Source organism: Diadema antillarum, unplaced genomic scaffold (genome assembly GCF_040938485.1).
Source record: "Diadema antillarum isolate AM-2024a unplaced genomic scaffold, OU_Dant_1.0 seq00000400_RagTag, whole genome shotgun sequence".
In the NCBI taxonomy this organism is placed as follows: domain Eukaryota; kingdom Metazoa; phylum Echinodermata; class Echinoidea; order Diadematoida; family Diadematidae; genus Diadema; species Diadema antillarum.
Genome location: NW_027271391.1, coordinates 1,431,135 through 1,453,922, shown reverse-complemented (window position 1 = coordinate 1,453,922; position 22,788 = coordinate 1,431,135). Strand labels below are relative to the sequence as shown.

General features: G+C 38.5%; 1 protein-coding gene across 1 annotated transcript in view; it reads right to left on the bottom strand.

The window, feature by feature from the left end:
- LOC139732119 (protein PALS2-like) overlaps window positions 1-22,367 on the bottom strand; it is a 55,505-nt gene extending 33,138 nt beyond the window's left edge. Inside the window, exons 1-3 of the mRNA XM_071642985.1 lie at window positions 22,234-22,367; window positions 8,437-8,554; window positions 5,743-5,864 (exon numbers count right to left, since the gene is read on the bottom strand). Coding sequence (XP_071499086.1) covers window positions 5,743-5,864; window positions 8,437-8,512 — 198 coding nt within the window. The 5' untranslated portion in view covers window positions 8,513-8,554; window positions 22,234-22,367. The remainder of the gene's footprint in view (window positions 1-5,742; window positions 5,865-8,436; window positions 8,555-22,233) is intronic.
- Window positions 22,368-22,788: the final 421 nt, after the last annotated feature.

Below are 22,788 nucleotides of genomic sequence, written 5' to 3'. Positions count from 1 at the left end.
ATATGTATAACAGACTACCCCTACAGCAAATATCACAGGGCTAGGGCTTTTCAGCTTGAACGCATGGACATTTGTAATGTCCTCTAAACCCAATATGTGATATTACATGGGAATTTGGCCGTTTACGTCCATTTTCAGAGGGGTAAATTTACCATTGAACATTTTGGTAGCAAAATTTCATTGGTAACCCAAGATAACATAGGTACATGTCTATCAATACAAAAAAATTGATGCCATTCCTAGGTGGGACGAAGGGTGATCCGTGACCTTGAATTTGGCACATTTTTCATTTTTGTCAACTTTGAGGGCGCTCTCCGTAAAAACGGTGAGCACGAATCCGCTAATTTTTTTCAAAATTACTGAGCAAGTCAAAGCCTTCAACAGCATAATATTTTAGAACCTAAGGTGATGAAATGTGGAAGATATTAGCCTCTAAATATGCATTAAGATTTTCGAAATTAACATTTAACACCATTTTCGGTGACCTCGTGCACGTTAATGAAAAGCCAATTTCGCGTCACAGTCACTTTTTCTTGCAAAGACTATAAAGTTCTCTCAATTTCCAGATAATGAACACTTTTGCATAAATATCCATGCTACCACAATCAATCAAAAATGCATAATTTTCTTTTAACTAATATTTTGGAATGCGCATCGGTTGCTATGTGAGGCTGTATCTTAGCAACCAATTGACCTTGGGGCAAAATATTTTGGAATTTTCCGTCAGACACTTTGGGGAACATTTGGTGCGATTTTAAAGAAAATCAGAGGGGGTCGGGTGACAAGCACTGGATGATTTGACGTGGATTGACCCTATAGCATTAATGGAGATGCAGACTGAAAGCAAAAGAAACAAAATACATTCATGAACTATTGTTAAAGCCTGCAAAAAGAGAGAGAATATGCATGTCTACCAAAGACCAAATTCCATTGCACACTCAATATCTTGCCAATGCAACACGAATTTATGATTCAATATTTGATGAGAATGTTTTAACATCTTCACAAGATACATGTAGATGACATGTATACATTTTTAAACGTCTTTTAACATCCAGCAAAAATCTATCTGTACTGGTAAGACATCATCAAATCATAACCTCGTATTCTGATTTAATGTGGCCATTTTAGAAAGCAATGCATAAGAAAGCAACCATAGCAACATTCAAACGGATAAAATAGTGGGATAATGATCAAGATCCAAATCTCAAGATATTTTTGCACTCGTTTTAACGTGGACAGAAATATGCCGCAAACTGCTGATCGCGATGATTTGTAGATGAAACTGCACATGCCTAAAATCTGCCAAACTGGCGACCCAGAACCCTAGCCCTTGTGTTCATGTGCGAGCTGTTGTGATGTATGCTTTGAATGATGGGATAGAAAATCGTGAGATTGTTTGCTCCAGTGTTCACACTGTGATGACAGTGTGAATTATCCCACTAATTCTGAAATAAGTGCACGATTTCTTTGGATTTGGATCATGATGCTGATTGCGCAATTTAGGGGTTACTTGTGTCCATGCACACAGGCAAAAATCTCGAGATTTCAATCATAATGCAAATCTGGAGATTTTTATCACGCTAATTCACGTCAGTGTACTTAAGTAAATCCCACTCATGTGAGCAACTTGTTCTCTTAGAGGTCCCGTCAGAATGACATGGCAATGAATACAAGGTGCTTCACCTATACAACTGTAAAGGGCATGACTTCTGCAACCAGGGGACTTGAGCCAAGAACTTCACGATTAATAGTCTGAAGTCTCACCCACTGAGCCATGATAGCTCTTCTTAATGTGCATGTACACGTAATGGCTCAATTTGTATGGCACACAAAAGCCTCAAGTGAAGATTCATGATACAAATATATACGTGTGCGTGCAAGGATGTGAAATCATACAGCACGTTTTAAACATCTCGAAGTCCCTTGGGTCATGAACAGATTCCTGGTAAATAAATCTTGTCCCACCTACATACCAATCATACCACTTGGTGTGCAACCGGAGGTCGGGTAATACCATGTGTGTCACACGCACCAAATATTTTGGGGGTCATTCCACCCCCCTGGTGGACCACTGACACGCCCTGGTTTCTCACCTTCCTTGGCTATAAAGCACACATGAGCTGAATGACACCTTTGAAATAGAAGTATAGCACTACACCAGATTGCAAAAATATCAATTTTCAAAACCCCATACAGTACCTCTGTAATGTTTGTATTGTACTGTATGTCAGTCACTGACAAGATCTATTTGATATCAATGAGTTGATGACTCACTTTCTGTACTCTGGTAATTCATACATTTATACAGTATTTCTTCTCTCAAAATGTGCAATTCTTTGATATGAAATTTGTCAATTTTTATCTTAGGGTACTGAATATGTGACAACATTTTATTTCATTTTGTATATTGTGTAAACGTACATGGAATACATCTTATATAGAAACACTGACTTTCAGAAATTCACAGAGATTTCAACATGAGAAATATTGGTATGAATTTTACATTATCATATATTAAAAGAGATCCATATAAAACAGAAATATCCATCCACAGTTTATTGATGCCAATATTGCTTTCACTTCACTGCACTGTCCTTTTAGCGCATCTTCTCACGCAAATCAAATTCTTTGATGCAGTGAAGATGGTCTAGAATGCCTGTTACGGTTCATCGTGCAATTGATAAATTGAATTGTACAGCCAAATCAACTCTGTGTACACGATGAGTTCCAGGGCTGTGCTATACAGTGTCTCGTGCCAATATGTGATGCACAATATACTTTTTTTTTTCTCAGTCCACAGACTACATAGAGCAGTAATACATGTACATGTTCACTTCATCAAGTGGACAAAGTTGTCTTAAGAGTAATCAAAAGCTCCACCATCATGGTTAGCTACAGAATTGAAATTAGATTTATCTTTTATTACAATTACTGTCATGGGTGAGAATGATAACATGTTGTGCAGACGAGAATATGGGATTGAAACATTGACTACTGGGAGAATAACTTTTTTTTTTATCGTGCAATAACAACTTCACAATATACTTCATCTGCTTTTAATTTCTAGAGGTACCGTATGTCTTCAATATATTTTTGAATTAAAACCATTGTGATAGTCATTTATACTCATATTGGCACTAACCACTTGATATTCATATTCATCCCAGTTTAGAAATTTCCCTTTTCAACATCTGAAGCCTGCCTATCTTGGTCTGTGACATTTCTGGTGTAAAATACACCTTTTGTGTCCAATGCCACCAGATACAAAAATTTTCTGATGATGTTGTTAAAATTGTATACATGGGTGCAGTTACATGTGCCTCGTTCACACAAAATGTATTAAAGGTAATACTGAATATGGGATGAGAAATAGTAGAGAAAGAATGGCATAATCATATATATAGTGTATTACAAGCAGTTCTTAAACTGTTATTGCTTCTACTGTTCTACTGGGAATATATTACACTCTGCAAAATCATTGAAAAAATTTGACGGAAAAGAGTAAGAGAGAAGAGAGAGAAGAGAGGGAGAGAAAGTTGTACTGTACACATGGAATGCCTGTAGCTACAATCATATTAACCCAGCACTCATTCTTACGGAACCTCTGTGACGCAAGACGCTGGGCAATTGCTGCGTTGCCGTGGCAACCCACGATTGGATTGCATCAACTAATTTGGGAGAAAATTGATTGCATTTGAATGGGTGTGCAGAGATGCCATGACACAGTACATGGGATCAAATTTTCTCCTCTTCTTCCTCCTTTTCCTAATGGGCTCATTTGGCAAGTCCCTGCGACACGTCGGTATCAACACCACACACGATCCACATTCTCCGATCAAGTAGTAACAGCATCCATTTTTTTTCTAGCACTCACAACGTTGAACACAGCCTACTGAATTTTACAGAGGGCAACAGTATGGGTATAATCCTGAATGGAAAAAACTACAAGAGGAGGCACCACATTTCAAGACTGTCCTATGATACATTTGAAGAGTTTGATTCCAAAACAGGTTGAGCGCCGTTTTTGAACATTTTAAAGTAAGTCCATCATTGGATAGAGCAAATTAAAACCTTTCCAGTGATACCTCACTTGAAACAGAACAAGGAATATTCTTGAAGTCATGATTAAAAATATCCAATATTTTGTTCAAATTTTCTTTGTTTTCAAGCAGATTTAATCACAAATACCTCAACTAAACCAAAATGTCAGAGTTACAGTGAAGTTTATTTTTTTTCAAACTCTTCATTTTGTCCTCTTGTCTTTCATTCCTTCCCTCTGTTTCCATCTATCTATCTCTCTTTCCTTCTCTTTCTCCTTCAAAGGAAGTTGGACATGTACACAATGCAGAGCATGGAAAAAATCATTGTTGGTTTCATTCTCATATTGTCCTGTATTGTTTTTATTTTCCGTCATAAAAAGATATACAAACAAAGATATACTATGTACTGTATACGCCATATAAATAGAGAGTCTAAATTTTCACGAATTGGAACTTCCCGACGATTTCGTGAGTGGTTAAATTCGCGATCGTGGAGAATATATGCTTACGTCACATTCACAGCTTGATCAGAGTCAATATTTTTGCGTGTCTGTAATTTCGCGAATACCACCTGACTCGCGAAGTTCACGAAAATAAAAACCTTGCACAATATTTGGCGTATACAGTATAACATAAAAATAGGCACTTCAATGGAGGGATGACCCTATTCAGTGCTGCTATGATAACAGCGCTGTACTTTTGAATGCACATATTTGTTTCAAAAGTACAGTTGATTAATGTCCTGACACAGCAATGCACCTGACTCAATGAGGGCCTTTTCGTCTTATTTTGGAAGCCCCCAGTTCTAGCCGACATAAGTGTTTCGAAACTGTGAATAGGTCTATATACAGCTAGAAGGCCATAAACAGTATTTCCCTGTTGTTCTAGTTGTTGTTGTTGTTGTCAATGTCGTTTCTTAAATTTGACACGCTGCGTTGCCTCTTACACCAACGCAGGATTCTACATCACTTTGCTTCGGCAGGAAGATGCGGTCGATGCCATACTCCGATACTATCAATAGAAAAACCCGCTGTCCTCCAATTCCATCATTTCACATTCACTTCGCAGTCAATTTTGCATCGGCTTTCAGCATGAGAGAGCTTTGAACTATTTTTGGACTTTACTCTTGCAAATTTGCCAGAGCTGTTGCTGTTTATCCGGTGGGATCTTTCAATTGTGGGTTTGTTTCGTGTGTGTGTGTGTGTTTTATACTTCAACAAAATTCTTTATCAACTTGCTCTGCATAACTCCCCACAGGAGGATGGTGTTGATGCTATACTCGGATACGATCAATACCAAACAAACCGCCCCAACATCACATCATTTCACATTCACTTCACAGCCATTAATGTTGCGTTGGGCTTTCAGAAAGAGCTACTGAACTATTTTTGGCCAACTTGTCGCCATATGTAAAATTTTGCCATGCTGTTGTTATTCATCCCGTTTTTCCCTTCGCCAAATCAAAATTCTGCATCAACTTGCTCGGCATGACTTCCCACAGGACTATGAGATTGACGCCATACTCTGGTGCCCCAAATGTAACGCTCACCTATTTCCGATTCCTTATTTACGCATTCACTTCTGTCACTGTTTCATAGGCTTTTTAAAGAAAAAGAGCCATCAACTATTTTTGGACAACTCTCCAGTTGATATGGGTGTCACTGCTGATTTAGTTTATTTTTGTTTGTTTGTTTCTTACCTTGATCAGATTCTGCATCAGCTTGCTCTGCATGACCTCCCGGAGGAAGAGGAGGTCGACGCTACAGGCGTGGGCGGAGTTCTCCAGCATCTCTAGGCTGCCTACCACTGCATCGATGGCCTCTGGACCAACCAAGGAGGGAACAAAAGGACGAAAATTATACCATCACCGCTCTTCAACGTTAGGAACACTTATTAAACACAGAGTGTCCATTAAGAAGAAAAAAAAAAATGTCTGACATCTTCCAGTTGTTGTTGTTCTACATTCATGTACAACAATATGCAGTGCATCTGGGTTTTCTTGAAAGAGCATGTGACCTTAATTTCTATAAAATTACTGTATTTCTCTTTGTTACATCGACATAACGCCAAATAAAATTATTTTCTCTATTACAGTTTACATACACCAACATGTAGTGCATCTGGTGTGGGATGTTTTTTCGGCATTGACTCGTGTTATTCCAATACAGAGTCTTTGGGAAATCATTGATATTTATTCTGTTGTCAAAATATGATTTCAGAAACCTCACAATCCCCCTTTTTATTCCTTTAGAAGATGAAATTATGCCTTCAGTAACATCACGAACATCTCAGAAAATACAAAAAAGGCCAGAATTTGCTTCTCATTGTCATTCTGCATGGCAGTGTGACCTTTTGAGTATGATAACTTGATAAGAGTGACAGTGGAATCAAATGGCACGTACAGACGATGTTGGATTCAGTCTTTGGCATATGTGCACTGATCTATAGGGGCTGTACTCTTTCCGGACTGTATCCCTCCATTCATTTTATCTTAAATTCTAGCAAATCTGACCTTAATTTCTACCAAATCTCACTGTGATTTAGAAGTGCAACAGCAAGAATTTATATCCTGGCACAATTTATCAGTAAAGATGTGAAAAGTGAGATTATGTTGGGTTCTTGCCATTATTATACTTGAAGGTGCCTTAAACGCAAAATGTTAATAACTGTCCTTAACAACAAGAAAAGACAGCTCTTTCACTTGACATGTAATTCATGAATAAAGAGAAAATTCAGTTTATACAATTACTCAGTCCTTCTGTTTGAAATTTACCATATTTTACAAGAGAAGGCAACTACTTTCCAGAGGTTTCCAAACCCCATCTGCATGAAAGATATAAGGCTATATCCACTTTTTGTGTGTGTTTTTCAGTCATCTTTACTCAATTTCACTGGTAAGATACCATAATATTCATCTTGAATGTATACTTCAAACTACAACTAATATATCAGTGAAATATAACATGATGAATTGTCATTGAATAAAATTTTACCATAAAGAAAATGAAAATGAAATAAAACCAAATTCTTCTCCTTACCACAAAAAAGCATCAAACTTTAGACATACTATATAATCAATTCTTACTCTATTCTCCTTACTCCTCCCTTTCTCGCCCCCACCCTCACTTTAATTACCAATATCACAGCACACACAAACACACACACACACACACACACACACACACAAACACAAACACATATACACGGTTACACTCTCTCAAATTGCAAATTGATTCTCTCTCTCTCTTTCTGAAGGTGGAGCCAAAAAGGACTGCAGGGATCCATATCAACTAAAAGTGGAAGGAAAAAGAGCTAAATGATGAATCGTGGAGTCAGGGAGAGCATCCAAGCGAGGATCCTTCATCATCATTGACGCATCTTTAGAGGATCTCTGTACGTGGATTTGGCTATAAGTCATCATAACTACATCGCATCACTGTGCAATCATTTCTCCTTTCATACCTGAAAGTTTTCCCCTGGATGGCCCTTTCACATTAAGGATAGAGACTGCAAGTACAATTTGTGTACTGTATATTCATTTGAAGATGATGCTACATCACATAACACAGTGAATTTTGGCTTTATGAGGAAAACACTCTCTATCACAACTAAAATGACAAAAAACATGATGATAATAAATCATGTGAACGCAGCCACAGACTTTTGAAGAAACAAGAGCTGGACAGTCTAAAGATCTCTGTACTCAGTGGCCAATGATGAGAAGAAAGTCAAGTATAATAAAGATTAATGATATTCAGACAACATCCATTTAAACAGCAATTGATCTTACACTGCCCAGCACATTTGAAAACTGACAATTTTCAAGAGAATACAATGGGTATGATATGAAGAAACACCAATAGGGCAATATTGAAGTAGGAGACCAAATCACTTTGAAAGTGCATGGTTACACCTAATGTAACTCATTTTCTTGGGGGAACACTTGAAATCTCTAGAAGCAGCAATAAATATACCCAGCTGGCTTCAAATACCACATGTCTAATCTTTCCCTGCTAACACAACAGCTTACATTGTCAACCATACTTCAATGCATGTTGAGTGTATTACATGAATGTTATTGCATATATGCATTCTAATAGACGGGTTGTCAAGGTAATGTCAGGGTAATGCCAGGGTAATAACTTTACACTTTGTAGCTGGCTAGGGTAGAATTTTGCAAAAGTTACTGCAACAACGTCGAGGCAACATTGTGCAGGGACTATCTTAACACGCAGGGTAAAACAAAATTATTGGACGCTATATGTACCGGACGTTGTCGCGGTAACTCAAGTATGAAAGGCATTGTTACAACGGGGCTTCTGAGACAGCCCCTGACATAGATAATCACTTCATTAACATCTGTTGGTTGACCATGCTGGATGACAAGCCTCACCTTGACCAGATTCCGTTGACCCGTCAGTGGCTGGCATGGTGTCATGCTCCGTGCAGCAATCGTCCAGCAGAGTCATGAAAATGGCCTCGTTGTGGCACCACCAGCGCCCTCTCTCTGCCTGACAATGCCATTAAGGAGAAAAAAAAACCATCAAAGCTCATCAGATATTGTTCAGCATTTACAATACCAATTCCCTTCTTCTAGAGGGTGCATTTATCTAAAAACTTTCTGAAGTATAATCACCATTTCAAACATGTTTGAGGCACTTTCTGGCAATAGATAAATGCAAAGTCTGTGTTTTCGTTTGTGGTTAGAAACGCAGACTTGAAACAGCAATAAAAGGGTGATTTAAAACACGTCTCAGCCACAAACACCTTTCGGTGAAGTAGATAAGGCAAGTGCCAAAATGTGTCTCGCCCATTCGCGTAGAAGAAATGAATGTTTTTCTAACTCCCGAAAGTTCATTGACCCCGCCTATGACCTTTGACCTTGTGGTGACCTTCAACTCTCCAAGGGACATTTACCATCCAAGTTTGGTCACAAACGGACAAAGGGATCAAAAGTTTAAAGAGCCATAATCAAAATGCACCACAAAAACTTAACATTGGGCCCCATTTGTTGACCCCTGTCTGTGACCTTTGACCTTGTGATGCCCTTCACCTTCCCAAGGGACATCAACCATCCAAGTTTGGTCCCAAACAGACAAAGGGATCAAAAGTTTAATGAGCCATAATCGAAATGCTCCATAAAAACTTAACATTGGGCCCTAAAAGTTTGTTGACCTCTTTCTGTGACCTTTGACCTTGTGGTGACCTTCAACTCTCCAAGGGACATCAACCATCCAAGTTTGGTCACAAACGGACATAGACATCAAAAGTTATGAGCAACAATCAAAACGCACCGTAAAAACTTAACATTGGGTCCTAAAGTTCATTGACCCCTGCCTGTGACCTTTGACCTTGAGGTGACCTTCATGTTTGGTAAACTGTGTAACTTTGTATAACCACTCTTCCCTCCAAGTTTGATTGAAATTGAAGTCCTCAGTAGAGAGTTATTCAAGTTTTTGTAGCATTACGGACCGACGATGGACAGACGGACGGACAGATGCCATAGGCGATCCTTAATAGTCTCCCCGCACCTCCAATGGGCTCGACAAAAATGACGAAGCCGTTTTGAAATGAGTTTATATCTCCAGGCTTCCTATGTCAATGTCCAATATTTTCCTCTATGAATTATAGTTGATCTCTACTTCCTGGGTCAAATGGTACAATGCACCTGCACAATGACACTGACTTTTATAACAAGTAGCTCGGGCCTGGCCCGAGCCAGAGGAGGATACTGAAAGGGGTATTGGACACATTGACTCATCCAGTACAATCAAGTCCTTGCATAAAGTTGAACTAGAGATAGGACATACACTGTACATGTATCATGTGTGTGGGAGAGGCATAACTCATGCATGTAATAGATCTTACTCCTCTTTGAGTAAAGAACAGGATACGAAAATGGACCACGTTGATGTGGACCACCATCCACACCCTGGAAGACAGGTGAGAGATATCCCCCCTGGTTGGCCCCAGATTACTGCTGTACTTATACAGGAGCCTCGACGCCATCCCAACCAGGCATACAGTATCATGCCATTATCAATGAATGAATGAATGAAAACATAAAGACACAAATGAATGATTTCACTGATAAATGCAGACATGAATGAATGAATGAATGCATGGTACATTTCATCTATTTTCTCACACCATCAAGGACAAGCTATGTGTATAAAAATTCAACATGTATGCAAATGAACTATACTGTATGCATGAATGCATGCATTACCATACAAAAACACAATATGCAAGATGAATAATACCTACATTGTACACAGTGTTGATTAGCATGACACTGAAGTATTAGAGAATATTGTGTTGATTGGAAGGATTTCATTGGGGCATAAAAGTGAAAGAATACGTAGGCATATTTCTATCAAACTAATCCCCAACTGATTATGATGAATTCCACACATATACATCTGTACCTGGCACAACATTACTGAAATTTGAAATCATCCAAGGCATTGTCCGAAGGTTCATCACTATGCACCGTCATCCCCCTGTGGGGTATTCCTTTCCGCTGATCATATCAGGAATACATCCATCCTGCACAAAATACGGCAGTACACACACTGTGTTTTCACACCAAGATTGGATTATTTCATATGACAGCTGTACTCCAGTGAGGACTGTGTTTAATCATGTACATTAATCAGCACAAAAGCTTGTCTGCTCTTGGCAAATCAATGACCGAGACAATAATATCAGCTGCTTTTACATGTATATGACTTCATCGATCAGTGGACACTTCATAGAGATGTCTCAGCCTTTTCAGATTACAGTATATATTAGCTGCATCTATGGCCATTCATTTTACAATTAGATGGAAAGTACAATGACTTCAACCAGTGACAAAGGTTTGACCTTGAGACCCTTTGGCTCAAATGAGATGATTATTACCGCATTCATATCTAGCTACAGATGATACTGAATATTATCATTTGACTTTCCTCCAAGCAGATGCTGGATTCCCATAAATAAACAAATTCCCCCAAAATTCCCAGATCACTACCAAAATTTAATCATATGTTACTTGTGTCATTCTCAAGCTTTCCTGTAAGTTTCATCCAAATCCGTGCGCATGGACAAATAAACAAACAACCAAACCAACGGTAATGAAAACATAAGGCGGAGGTAAAATGACTTCTGTACATTCCCAGCTGAGGATAAAGCTGAAAACAGCATCTTCAGTCAAAGTATGATGACATTTGACCCTGACCTCACACACAGGACTATCATCTACAAGTATGGCTGGAATATGGCTGATGAAGAACAGGCTAATATGATATCTCAAGCACTCTTTGGAGACAAAGGCATACAAAACTGACTGCAAATTCAAACTGCTTTAAAAACTGAGGCAGCAAGGAATGTCTTTATGAACCAGAAGAAATAGAAAACCAACAGAAAACCAACTTACAAAATGAAGCCACTATTCATATATTCTATACATTTTGACCACAATGGTAAAAAACAAAACAAAACAAAAATCATTACTTTCGAAAACCTTGATATTATGCTAGGCACCTGTTTACACAAATTCATAATCCGAAACTACAATGTCCTCAGAGTACCTGATTAATGAGCAGTTTTCTGGGGAAAAGATGAAAAAGATAATCCTGTGCAGATTATAAATGAATAATCAATGTGCTATGTCTAGTGCGCAAGAACCTTCTTAATCCATCTTCCAGACTGAATAAATCTCTCCGTAATACTATACATGATCTATTTGCAGAAAAATATGTAAGGCAATGACCATGTACAATCTCAGGAATAGCAAATCCTATCCAATCATCACCTCCAGGCGCACCCCCCCCCCCACACCCCAGCATCCATCTAGCCTTATCTCCAGGCCATTGGGTGTTATCATTTTTAATCTTCTTGTCTCTCTTATAACATTTAAAGAAAACAAATATAACAATAATAGTGATAACAATATAATATTAATACTATTATCAATTCCATACAACGTAAGTATTATGTGATCAATATCATTAATCTAGTATCAGTGCAATTATCATTTTGCTCACTGTGATATTGAGAACAATCACATGCCATATAAAAGGCACTTTGAAATTATCGCTATCTCTATCAATTTAGCTACTCAAAATTTGCATGACACACACAAAAAAAAACAGTTCCCTGGTATACAAAGAACAGTCTATTCAAACGAATACTACACAATACTTCAGTTATGAAACATGTTTATGTTCATATTCATCGACAGCTATCACAAGGAACACTGTAATGAAAATATATGAATCAAAGAACCTCTTTAGTTCTAATACTGTAAACGTCGGTATTTTGGCGCGATTAAGTTTTCGCGCTGAGTGGCACAAAAACATATTTGCTGGTTCTTGAATTCATGCTGTGCAAAATTGCCAACCTAATTGAAATGTCTAGATAAAAATTGTGAAGATATTTTCATGGGTTTAAAATTCGCGCAAGCCGAATGTAAGGCAAAATATGCAAAAATAAATGCCACTGTGAAAATTTTTGCATTTACAGAAGCAAACTTATGACAAGGGTCAACAAAATGTCAGAAATGTGAACTTCATCTAGAATGCTCATTAGGATTACAATTTCTTTTTCCACATTCAGATGCTAGCATAGAAAGAAAACAGTAACGACATCAAGGTTAGGAAATCTAAGACTACTTCACTTTTGTGTCAATATTGACATTGATAAAACCCTCACACCTTGACTGTTTGAAATTCCTCTGGGTGCAATGGAGCATGCCAGCCAGCCATTGACAGCAACCAGGTATAGGTATATTGAATTTAATCTTTAGGGGAAATTGATTGAGAAAGAAAACAATGTACGCTAGTAGCACACAACACAGCTCAAGCTGGCACACAATTCAACACACACACACAAAACACACATATAAAAAACATCACAACCTGTAGAAATCTGCATGTAGTCTCTCTTCGTAGAGCCTGCTAAATATCAAGCATTTCTCCACGATGCCTGCATTAACTTCAAAATGCCAAAACTTTGTTTGTAATTCTATGATTCATGCTGTGACGATGTAAGACACTTGTTAGGTATACATGTACATGTATGTACTGTACGTCCAGCAGGGTATTACAACTACGATATCCAACAAATTTTGTAGTTAAAGGGAAGAGGGGGAATTGGTGATTGGCACTCACTCAATCAAAATTGTCAAAATATTCACTGCATTCTATTTCTTTCTTTTTTTTTGTTCATTTTGTTTAATGACTGCATTATACACTCTACTTCCGTTTTCGTACAGTTGTTTTCATATGCTTTACAAATAAGATGTGATGTCATAAAATTCATGAAATGCAATATCCTTACATTTCATGCATGTATCCCTGTATCTATGTTATAATATATTGCAATTGTACGGTCAAGTAAATAATAATTATCATTTTCCAGATCTTGTATTATTATTAGCATATAATGAAGTACTGTACTGATCTTACAGTATTTGTGAAACATGTCACGCTCATTGATGTAAAGGTGTGCAGGTGTACATGTATGTACGTGACATAATCATACAATTGTTCTTATGCCCATTGTACTGTGCAGATTACACTGCATACACGAATGAATGTGCTAAGGATTACAGTGCACAGACACTATACCGACAGGCTGTAATTTGTGTTAGAGCAACAAGAATGCCATTGATGGAATAGATCATATCTACTTGCTGTAATGTTTCAACACAAACATCCAGCTCTACAGGTAAGGCATCCCCTGCTGTAGCTTCACATTACCCGAAGCAAGATCCTCCTCACTGAAAACATCCTTGCTATTATAACTCCAGGCGCATCTCTCCCCCTGGCAAATACATCACAAAATGACAGCGTGCAAATCGTACTGCAGCCTGAGTGATGGCACGGCTGCGGGCCAATTTTTTCCGTGCCCCACGTGTATTTTCAATCTTTCCCTCCTCCAGAATCAAATGATGGCATCACGGAGCAAAAATTGCCTTTCATCTTTTTGCATCTTCAGCAAGAATAGGATGAGGGGATGAAGGGGGGGGGGGGGGGGGGGAGGGTGAGGCAGGAGGGGTTTGAAAGGAGAAAGAAGCCGGGAGGATAGGATGGATGAATTTGTACCCCGGTGGTAATTATCAGGTGGTTTGTCTGACACCTCCAGGGTGGCACTCTTCTTCAGGAATGCTTGTATAGCTGTACCTTGTGCTTTCGGAGTGAGTGTGTGTGCGTGTGTGTGTGCATGAGTAGTATACACAGTATGAAATATATTTTATGTTTTTTCTAGTCTTCTTTCTTGATATCATGATATTATGATATTATGCACAGGCACATGGCATGATATGTGAGATGTCATCATATCCATTTCTCCACTATCATACAGATATACGGTGTGTACATGTATGTATCTGTGCATATTTGGACATTTGATAAAAATTTAAGTCTATGTGTTATAGTTCCAGTACAAAAGATGAAAAGAAGAGATTAAATGCATTATTACCACCAATATATAGTAAGCACTAAGAACAGACTCATCGTGTGGAGTAAAGTGTGGAGTTATCGTGTAGGTAGCACTTAGAATGGAGTCATCGTCTTACTATAAATTCATTGTCCAAAATAGTGGAGAAGACACTTGATGCGTCAAAAGTTTTTCAACAGCAACAATGAATACATTTACATCTCACTTTTTTGTCTTTCCATTTGCATTGGAGATATCGGTAATTAAAAAAAAACAGCAACAATGACTGAAATACCATTTAGGAATTGGATGCAGTGTTCCATGATTTCCACAGATTAGTCAAAAGAATTTTAAAAAAAAAATACATTGGAAGCATCATAAAAGATTTTGAATTTGCCAAGTACAGAAAGGATAGGCTGAAATAATCACAGATTGTATCAAAAGGAATTATTTGTGTTGAAATGGGTGAAACAAATATCCTGCATAAAATAGAATTATCTATAAAATGCAAACAATTGGTTGGAGTATTGGAAAAGGTAATCAAACACAGAATTAAGCAATGGAATCAGCTTCCATGTACTTGAAAAATACGTAATTCGCTGGATTTAAGATGTGCTTAGGTGTTGGACTATGAAAGGCATTTAATTTTCTATTTATTGCATATAGTTGGTAAATAAAAATAAATACAGATATGTATATTACTTTGCTATGAATGGATGGGGTGGTGGGGAGGGTAGGTTTTGGGTCTCTTTTGTATTCTTATCAATGTATTATATTCTTAGCTTTATATTTCATTTTTTTTATCATTTTATAATATTCCTGTATGTATTAATCAATGCATTTCCATCAGCATGGTGGACCAGTTGAAGAACAGCCATTGGCTGAAGCAGGACCCCTGTGAAAATTAAAATAAACTGAACTGAACTGAAAATGTAATTATAACACATTGGTAAATATCTCATATGCCAAGTAATTTTCAAATTCTGAAATGGCAAAATTCTGGAATTATGTTTTGTACTATTCCCTGCACATAAAAGTGTACATTCTTTAAATTTTGTAGGCAAGAAACACGCAAAAACTGTGACCTCTGAAAGTTGAATGCATTCAACCAACATTTTGAGGATATTTGATGATAAGTTCACTGCAAAATTACAATCATTATCAAATTACCATGACAGGAAAAGAATTTCTCTGCCAACAATTTTGGCTTAATATGAATGACAAGGAGTAAATCCATAGACAGCATATTAAACGCCCACTACATTGGGGATAAGGGGGAGGAAAAAAATCTTGCCCATATAAGATGTGTACGTGCATTTATGAATGAATGAATGGGTTGAAAAAGAATTCATCCCAGTTTCCATGGTAACAAAGCTCTGACATCCTACAGTGTTGCTAAGGAACATGGCCTGAATAGAATAGCTGAAAGCTCACGAAAGAAGTGGAGGGGGGGGGGGGGGGGTGATGTTAGTCTGGTCACTCCAGACTCGGTGTGCATCAGAAAATAGCCCTCAAACATTTAAAAACACCCCAGTTATGTGTACATACCCTACTGCAATGAAACAAAATAGAAAGCTTTGGATGATTAAATTCTTTGCAACCCATTCTGGATGAGATAAGGTGTAGCTCTTTAGAATTAGAAAATAATTCATCTATAAGGAATGACATGACTCATCATTACATAAAGTAAGCTTGAAAAAAAATAACCTTCAACTGTTGATAGAAATTTGGGAAAATTATCCCCCTCCAAAAAAAAAAAAGGAGAGTTGTGCTTAAAAGCAACAAAGAATACTTGGAGCACAGAATTTCACACAATTTCCGCTCTCAGAAATTATTCTTTGCTTATGGACAAAGATTAATATGTGATTCAATTAAAATGAGCAGTGGTTATCCACAGAAAGAATTGTATTGAATTTACAACTCTATAAAAAGGATCTATTCACACAGTTTTTAGGACATTCAGTGTTCTTTACATGTGGGTTTTGAAGACGAAATTGTGGACACTTATGAGCCTGGAATGACAGGCTAGCTGGATTAACATGTTGCCTTTTTCAGGGGTGATCTTCATTCCGCGCACGAGAGAGTGGCATCATTTGGTTTAGCAGAGACGAACCAAAGTTGACACGGATCAGGGGGAAAATCGATGCGGATTTCTCATAGCCGAGCACTGCACACCCGGCTGTGAAATGAATTATCTGATTCACAGGTTTAATCTATCAGATTTACGGGGTGAACACGGCACATGCCTCAGCAAATCACAATAATAGGGGGAAAATAAACTGACAAGACAGTCACAAACAGGCCGCATTTTCATGCTTGCAAGCACTTTATTTCCACTGTGACACAATGCAGTTTAAATTCATATCATACAAAACGTAGGTCATATACCAGTGCTGGAGGAGGGGATGTAAAACTGTACAAGTAGAGCTCAAGTCTGAGTTTGAATCTACATGTAGATTCTTCCATTTATCACAGTATTATATTCTATACAATGTACAGTGTACGTAGGTACACTGTACTTGCATGTAATATTAAAAGCACTTGTGAAAACACTTAATGCTTTATTAATTGTCATCACAGGAGATCTGTTGACCAATATCCTTCTGATTACTGATGAAAGGGTAAAATACATTACACCAACTATGAATTTCATTTGATTACTCATTATCCAGTGTAATATCATAACAGCCAAAAATCTGTTCTGTTAATTGAACACATATTTGAATAAAAGCAGCCAAATAACTTCATTCTAATTGTTATTTATATACATTTGTATTGAAAAAATCATTTCTACAGTGTTTACAAGCATGCTTCACAACTGAGATGCACATGTTGTATTATTGTATGATACTGTAGTTAGAAAGTATAGCTTTTCTCTAAAAGACATAATTTCTCAAAAGTCTTATCAAACCAAGCATGGTCCAGAGATTTTTCCCCTGTCCACTTTTGCTCTGATTCTGGATGCCTGGATGAGGTTCGAAAAGTTCAACCTCTAATACAGGAATGATGAGGGGAGCTCAACTTGACCTTGCATTCACATTACTTCATAACTTAATGCTTGCATCTCTCAGTCTGTACTCTAATACACTTGAATGTTGATGGGATCATAACTTCTGAAGAATACTGTATACGTCGAATATTTCGCGAGGTTTTTATTTTCGCGAATTTTGCGAGTCAGGCACTATTCGTGAAATTAAAGACACGCGAAAATATTGACTCTGAGCCCGATGTACACATCTCCGTTTAGTACAGGACTCCACGATAGCGAATTTAACCACTCGCGAAATCGTCAGGAATTCCCGAATCGCGAAAATTTAGACTCGCGAAATATATGGCGTATACAGTATGTTGTATTGCCAAGTTTGGCCCAACATGGAATATGTTTGAGAATCTCCGTAATGCATTGGAAATTGCGCACACAACAGGCTCTTGTACATGTAAGCGGCCCCATTAGGAGAAGAATATCAAGCACTTACAGAATTCTTGCAGCCAACAGCCCAGTCAACACGTATACAGAGTTCATACCACAATTCAATTCAGTGCATACAACAGTTCACCGGTATGTACTCAGGCTATTCTATAAGCCAGTTCGCAGTTCCACTTTGCGCATGAGCAGAAGAAAGGTCATTCGTACCAACAGGCATCTTGGTTTTTAAATTCACTGGGATTGAAGCATCTGTGATGTAATAATTATTTATGTAATCCTTATAAATGCTGCTTGCCAGCACATCCACCACCTGACAGCAAAAGTGGTATTTGGCAATATCAATAAAAAGAGATTGTCAATACATCCAATGCAAAATAATGAAATGGATGCTTTCCCAATTTGTGTTAATTGACGGATCATTCTGGTCATCTGGTCTACGCAAGTTCATTCTTTGTTTGAACAGGTTCAATGAATTCCATAAATTCTTATGTACATTGTAGAGCTTACATATTATGTCTCTCTAAAACGAGTGAAGCGTCCCTAACCGAATGAGAAAAAAAGAAAAGTCATTTGGACCTATGTGCCCATGAGCTAACTTCGAAATGGCTTATATTTTAGTTGCATACTGATTGAAAGGCTACAAAGACAGAGATGTACATGTAGTCTGGAATGTCATTTGCACTCAGCTTTCAGTGAAGACTTGTATTCATTTTGGTGTGACGTCGGTGCTCTTTAATTTTCATAACACACAATTTCTCAAATGTTTCAGGAATAAAATGCAAACTATGAAGTTTTTTAGCAGTCTAAATCCCCCCCCCCCCCCCCTTTCGACAGAGAGACAGAGAGAAAAGGAGGGAACGCTGTGAGAAAATGAGGGCACTGACAATATTATTCACCGCAACGCCTCGAGATCCCCTGCTTGTATTTCAATTAACATTTGGGGCCCTGTCATTGGGTTACATCAAAAATACAGCTACAGACACACACATACACACACACACACACACACATACACACACACACACACACACACAAATGCACATACACACATCAATTGCATACTACTTCAGGGTTTAAATTGGCTATCCTCAAAATTGGCAGACATCACCTCTACATGTGTGATTCCCAGTGAATATATTCACCACATTGTAGTCATATGGTGTCCAGAGGGTACAGAAAAAAAAAAATATGACCAGACATTACTAGTGCCTGAGAAGCTCAAGTACTCAAAGCTTTGAAATACATTGAAAAAAAAAATCATACTACTGAAACATTTGTTGTGTGCAGTACATATACCACCAGGACACGTTTTTTTTTAAGACGGCACAGATTGGGGCATGGCGTGTGTTAAACCTATGGGAAAAACGTTGGGTTAGGGTTTTTGGTTAGGGTTAGGGTTAGGGTTTGATGGTTAGGGTTAGGATTAGGATTAGGGTTAGGTTTAGGGATAGGGTCCCCAATCTGCGCCGTCTAAAAAAAACACGGCACCAGGACAGTGCATTGTGCATTAAACATTAGTGACAATTGTAGCACATAGGCTACACCATACAGAATATAATTAGACATTTTTTCTTCTTCTTCTTCTTTTTTTGGTAGGGTTTCGGTATAAAAGGCAATGACTTTGTGTAATTTTCCTAATCAATATTCCCTATCCTCAGTGATATCAAATATTCATGCTTGTACAGTAGTTGTAATAAGGCAAGTCTAGGCCCTAACTGCAACCAGCTCCAACGTGCAGCGTTAGGGCCGCGCCATTTTTGCATTCAGATCTTAATGTTGTACAAAACGGGTGCCCTTCCGGCGCTATATTTCCTTAATTTTTCAACAAAAACTACTCGGAATACAACGTACTTACATGGGTCGATTAAACCTAAATGATTCACATCGGCGACTGTTTGATGCATTTCATTGCTTATGATGCAGAAAATACTGTCTTACAACTACAAGGCAAATATCTTCAGCTCACCAATGCTCACTAAAACTCACAATCACTTGCACATGCGCACAGCATGCATTCAGTGCAGTGCATTGACAGCTGCATTGCTCGCTACATGATGCATATTCATTTCACCTTATATGCACCGTGCGACGATGCATTATTCATATCCTTGAGCATCCGTAACGTTGACGTCATTGTTCACGCATGTGTAGATGTGTACTAATGGATATACACATTCAAAATAGCAGCAAAGCTCTCCACTAGGGCAGGCCGCTTACTCCTAAAAAATGTGGAAAATTTTGCAGTTTCCAGATAAATTGGTGAGAAGAACCAAGGCAATGGGGTAATGTATATTTCATTTTTTATTGTCACTGTGTCTATGATAGAAATTTAGCCATGGTTTATTTGTGAAGTCGCCGTATATGTGGAAATAGGGAGTTGTTCGTGATTCTCACTTTAACGAAACTGTGAGGTAGCCGCCAGGACCCCGCCGCAGAGCGGCGGGTCTCCGGGGCTAGTCTAGGCCCCTAAACTCTCCTTGTACATAATATTCTCATCTACACTGTAGATGAGAATACATGAAGCAACACTGTGTACTACAAATGAAATTCAGTCAACACAATAGTTGATCATGATGGGACAGAGGAAAATGCATACCTGCTTTAACGATATTCTACTTTTGCGACATTCAACTGAACTACCATACACAGGAATAACAAGTTTGGCTATGAATGTAAAAAAGACTTTCTATCAACTTAGCCAATTGTTCAACCTGCACTACATACATGTAACCATTGATTTGTGTATACTCAGAGTTGACTTTAGTGTAATGAGCACTGATACAGTCAGTGTAAATTAGTTTCTTCTTTTTTTCCCCCACTTTTATTTCAAGGACAATTCATTTCTTGAAGATCATTCAAGTACTGTGTCCTGCCCTTCTTCCAAACCACATCATAAGATTGTCTTTACAGAGATTAACTCCATTATGAAAATTTTGTGATTAAATCAAACATATCTGAGAATAAAGTGCATCCGCATTGGATCAGACAAAGAAATATAATAGAGTATTAAAAAAAAACAAAAAAACCCTGGATTACATTGTATTATGGTGGCTCAGCAAGCATATTTTTATGTCTGTCTGTGCCTACAAACGATTCTAGATATGTACACCAGTGTGAATTTGATTTTGATCTACATATTGGTTTGGAGGTTACTGGAAGAGGCTGGTTAATGTACACTTACATACTAGGCTAGCATCTGCCCAAACATCGTTTTCAATTAGGGACTAAAATAGGGTCTGCGTTGTTTGTTTGTTTGATTGCTTGCTTGTTTATTGTTTGGGGATGGGTGGGGCATTCTACTTTCTTTCTAGCCTTGCATGACTAGGGCTAGCCCCGGAGACCGCGCCGCCAGGCGCGGTCCTGGCGGCTTCCCCCCAGTTTCGCTAATGTGAGAGCTCCCCTATTCTGTGTGCTTGTGCGAGTGATTGTGAATTCTGTGAACATCGGTGAGCTGCTTATAAGACATCATTTTGTGCATCACAAGCAATGAAATGCCTCAAACAGTCGCCGATGATAGTCATTTAGGTTTCATCGACCCATGTAAGTATTCCTAGTAGTTTCTGTTGAAAATTTAAGGAAATATAGCGCCGCAAAGGCACCCGTTTGTTCAACATGAAGATCTGAAATGGGAGCACGGCGCAGCCGCCACACTGCGTGTGGCGGCTGTCGCAGTTAGACTAGGGCGTACATCAGGCTGTCTTAAAGGTCCAGTTTACCTTTGGGAGCAGTGATTTCAAAAATGTTTGAGATATCACATTTGATGCATATGTGTAGGTCTGTTGTATCATAAAACATCCTACCATATAAAAGTTTTGCAATAAAGCCTAAAATATAAGGAGATATCAGTGTTTTTCTCAATACACCGTAACTGTACACGGTTTAGTCTTGAAACATTTTTATTATAACTATTGTTCACATTTTGTGTATCTAACGACACTTGCATAGATTATACGGATTCAAATTTCTACAGTGGTTGTTTCTATCCCTAACTCACATTTTAGAACTATTTTGAAGCACTAATGCTGGATTTTTGTTTCAACTGCAAATGGTAAATTATGCCTTTAAAACCACCTTGTCCAACGCAGGCAGACAACAATATTTTCTACCAACGGCAACAATGGATACACAAACCCTCCAGGCGGTATACCCATGCACTGACAGCTGCATACGGCTCCAGCGCTCTCGACGATCATCCACCCGGCAAGTAACCCGAGAAGGTTGCGACGTGTGTCCCCATCGGGTGTGCAGGGACGTGGTCGCTGCTGTGTGTGACACTCCACGGGATTTCGCTTTTACACAAAGGAATATCTTTTTTAAATAGACAACAAATATACTCACCTTCTGATCGCCGGTATTTCTGACGATAAATGCAGAGAAACAGTATGTCAGCAATGCCACAACATCCACCAAAGCTAAATAATTCCAGCAAAAAGTCGCCAACGCCTGCCTCTGTCACTGGTGCTCGTCTCTACCTTCAGCTAATAATCCGGTGTACAATGTAGCATACACGTAATACAGCGTACCGCGATGCATCGCATACCCGCCGGTCTAGGCAATGGGTGGACTTGCGATACGTTCAGGGTTGGCGCGGCGGCGACGGCGGGCGCGGGCAGAACTTTGGAACCAACAGAGGGCGTGCTGTATAAACACAATGGATAAATCGGGACTTTCCCGCATCGGCGCTTCCCTCAAAATTGAAATACAGTGTACGCGGGACGGGTACTTGTAAACAGTCCTCTTGACTGTTTACTGGGACAGCCCGGAGACAGCCCTGCGCGGTAGAACTGATAACATGACGCAGAAAGAGCCCATGGCAAAAAACGGAAACAAAAAAAAAACAAAAAAAAAACACGAAAACAACAAAAAACAAAGCAAGACACATAAACAAAAAAA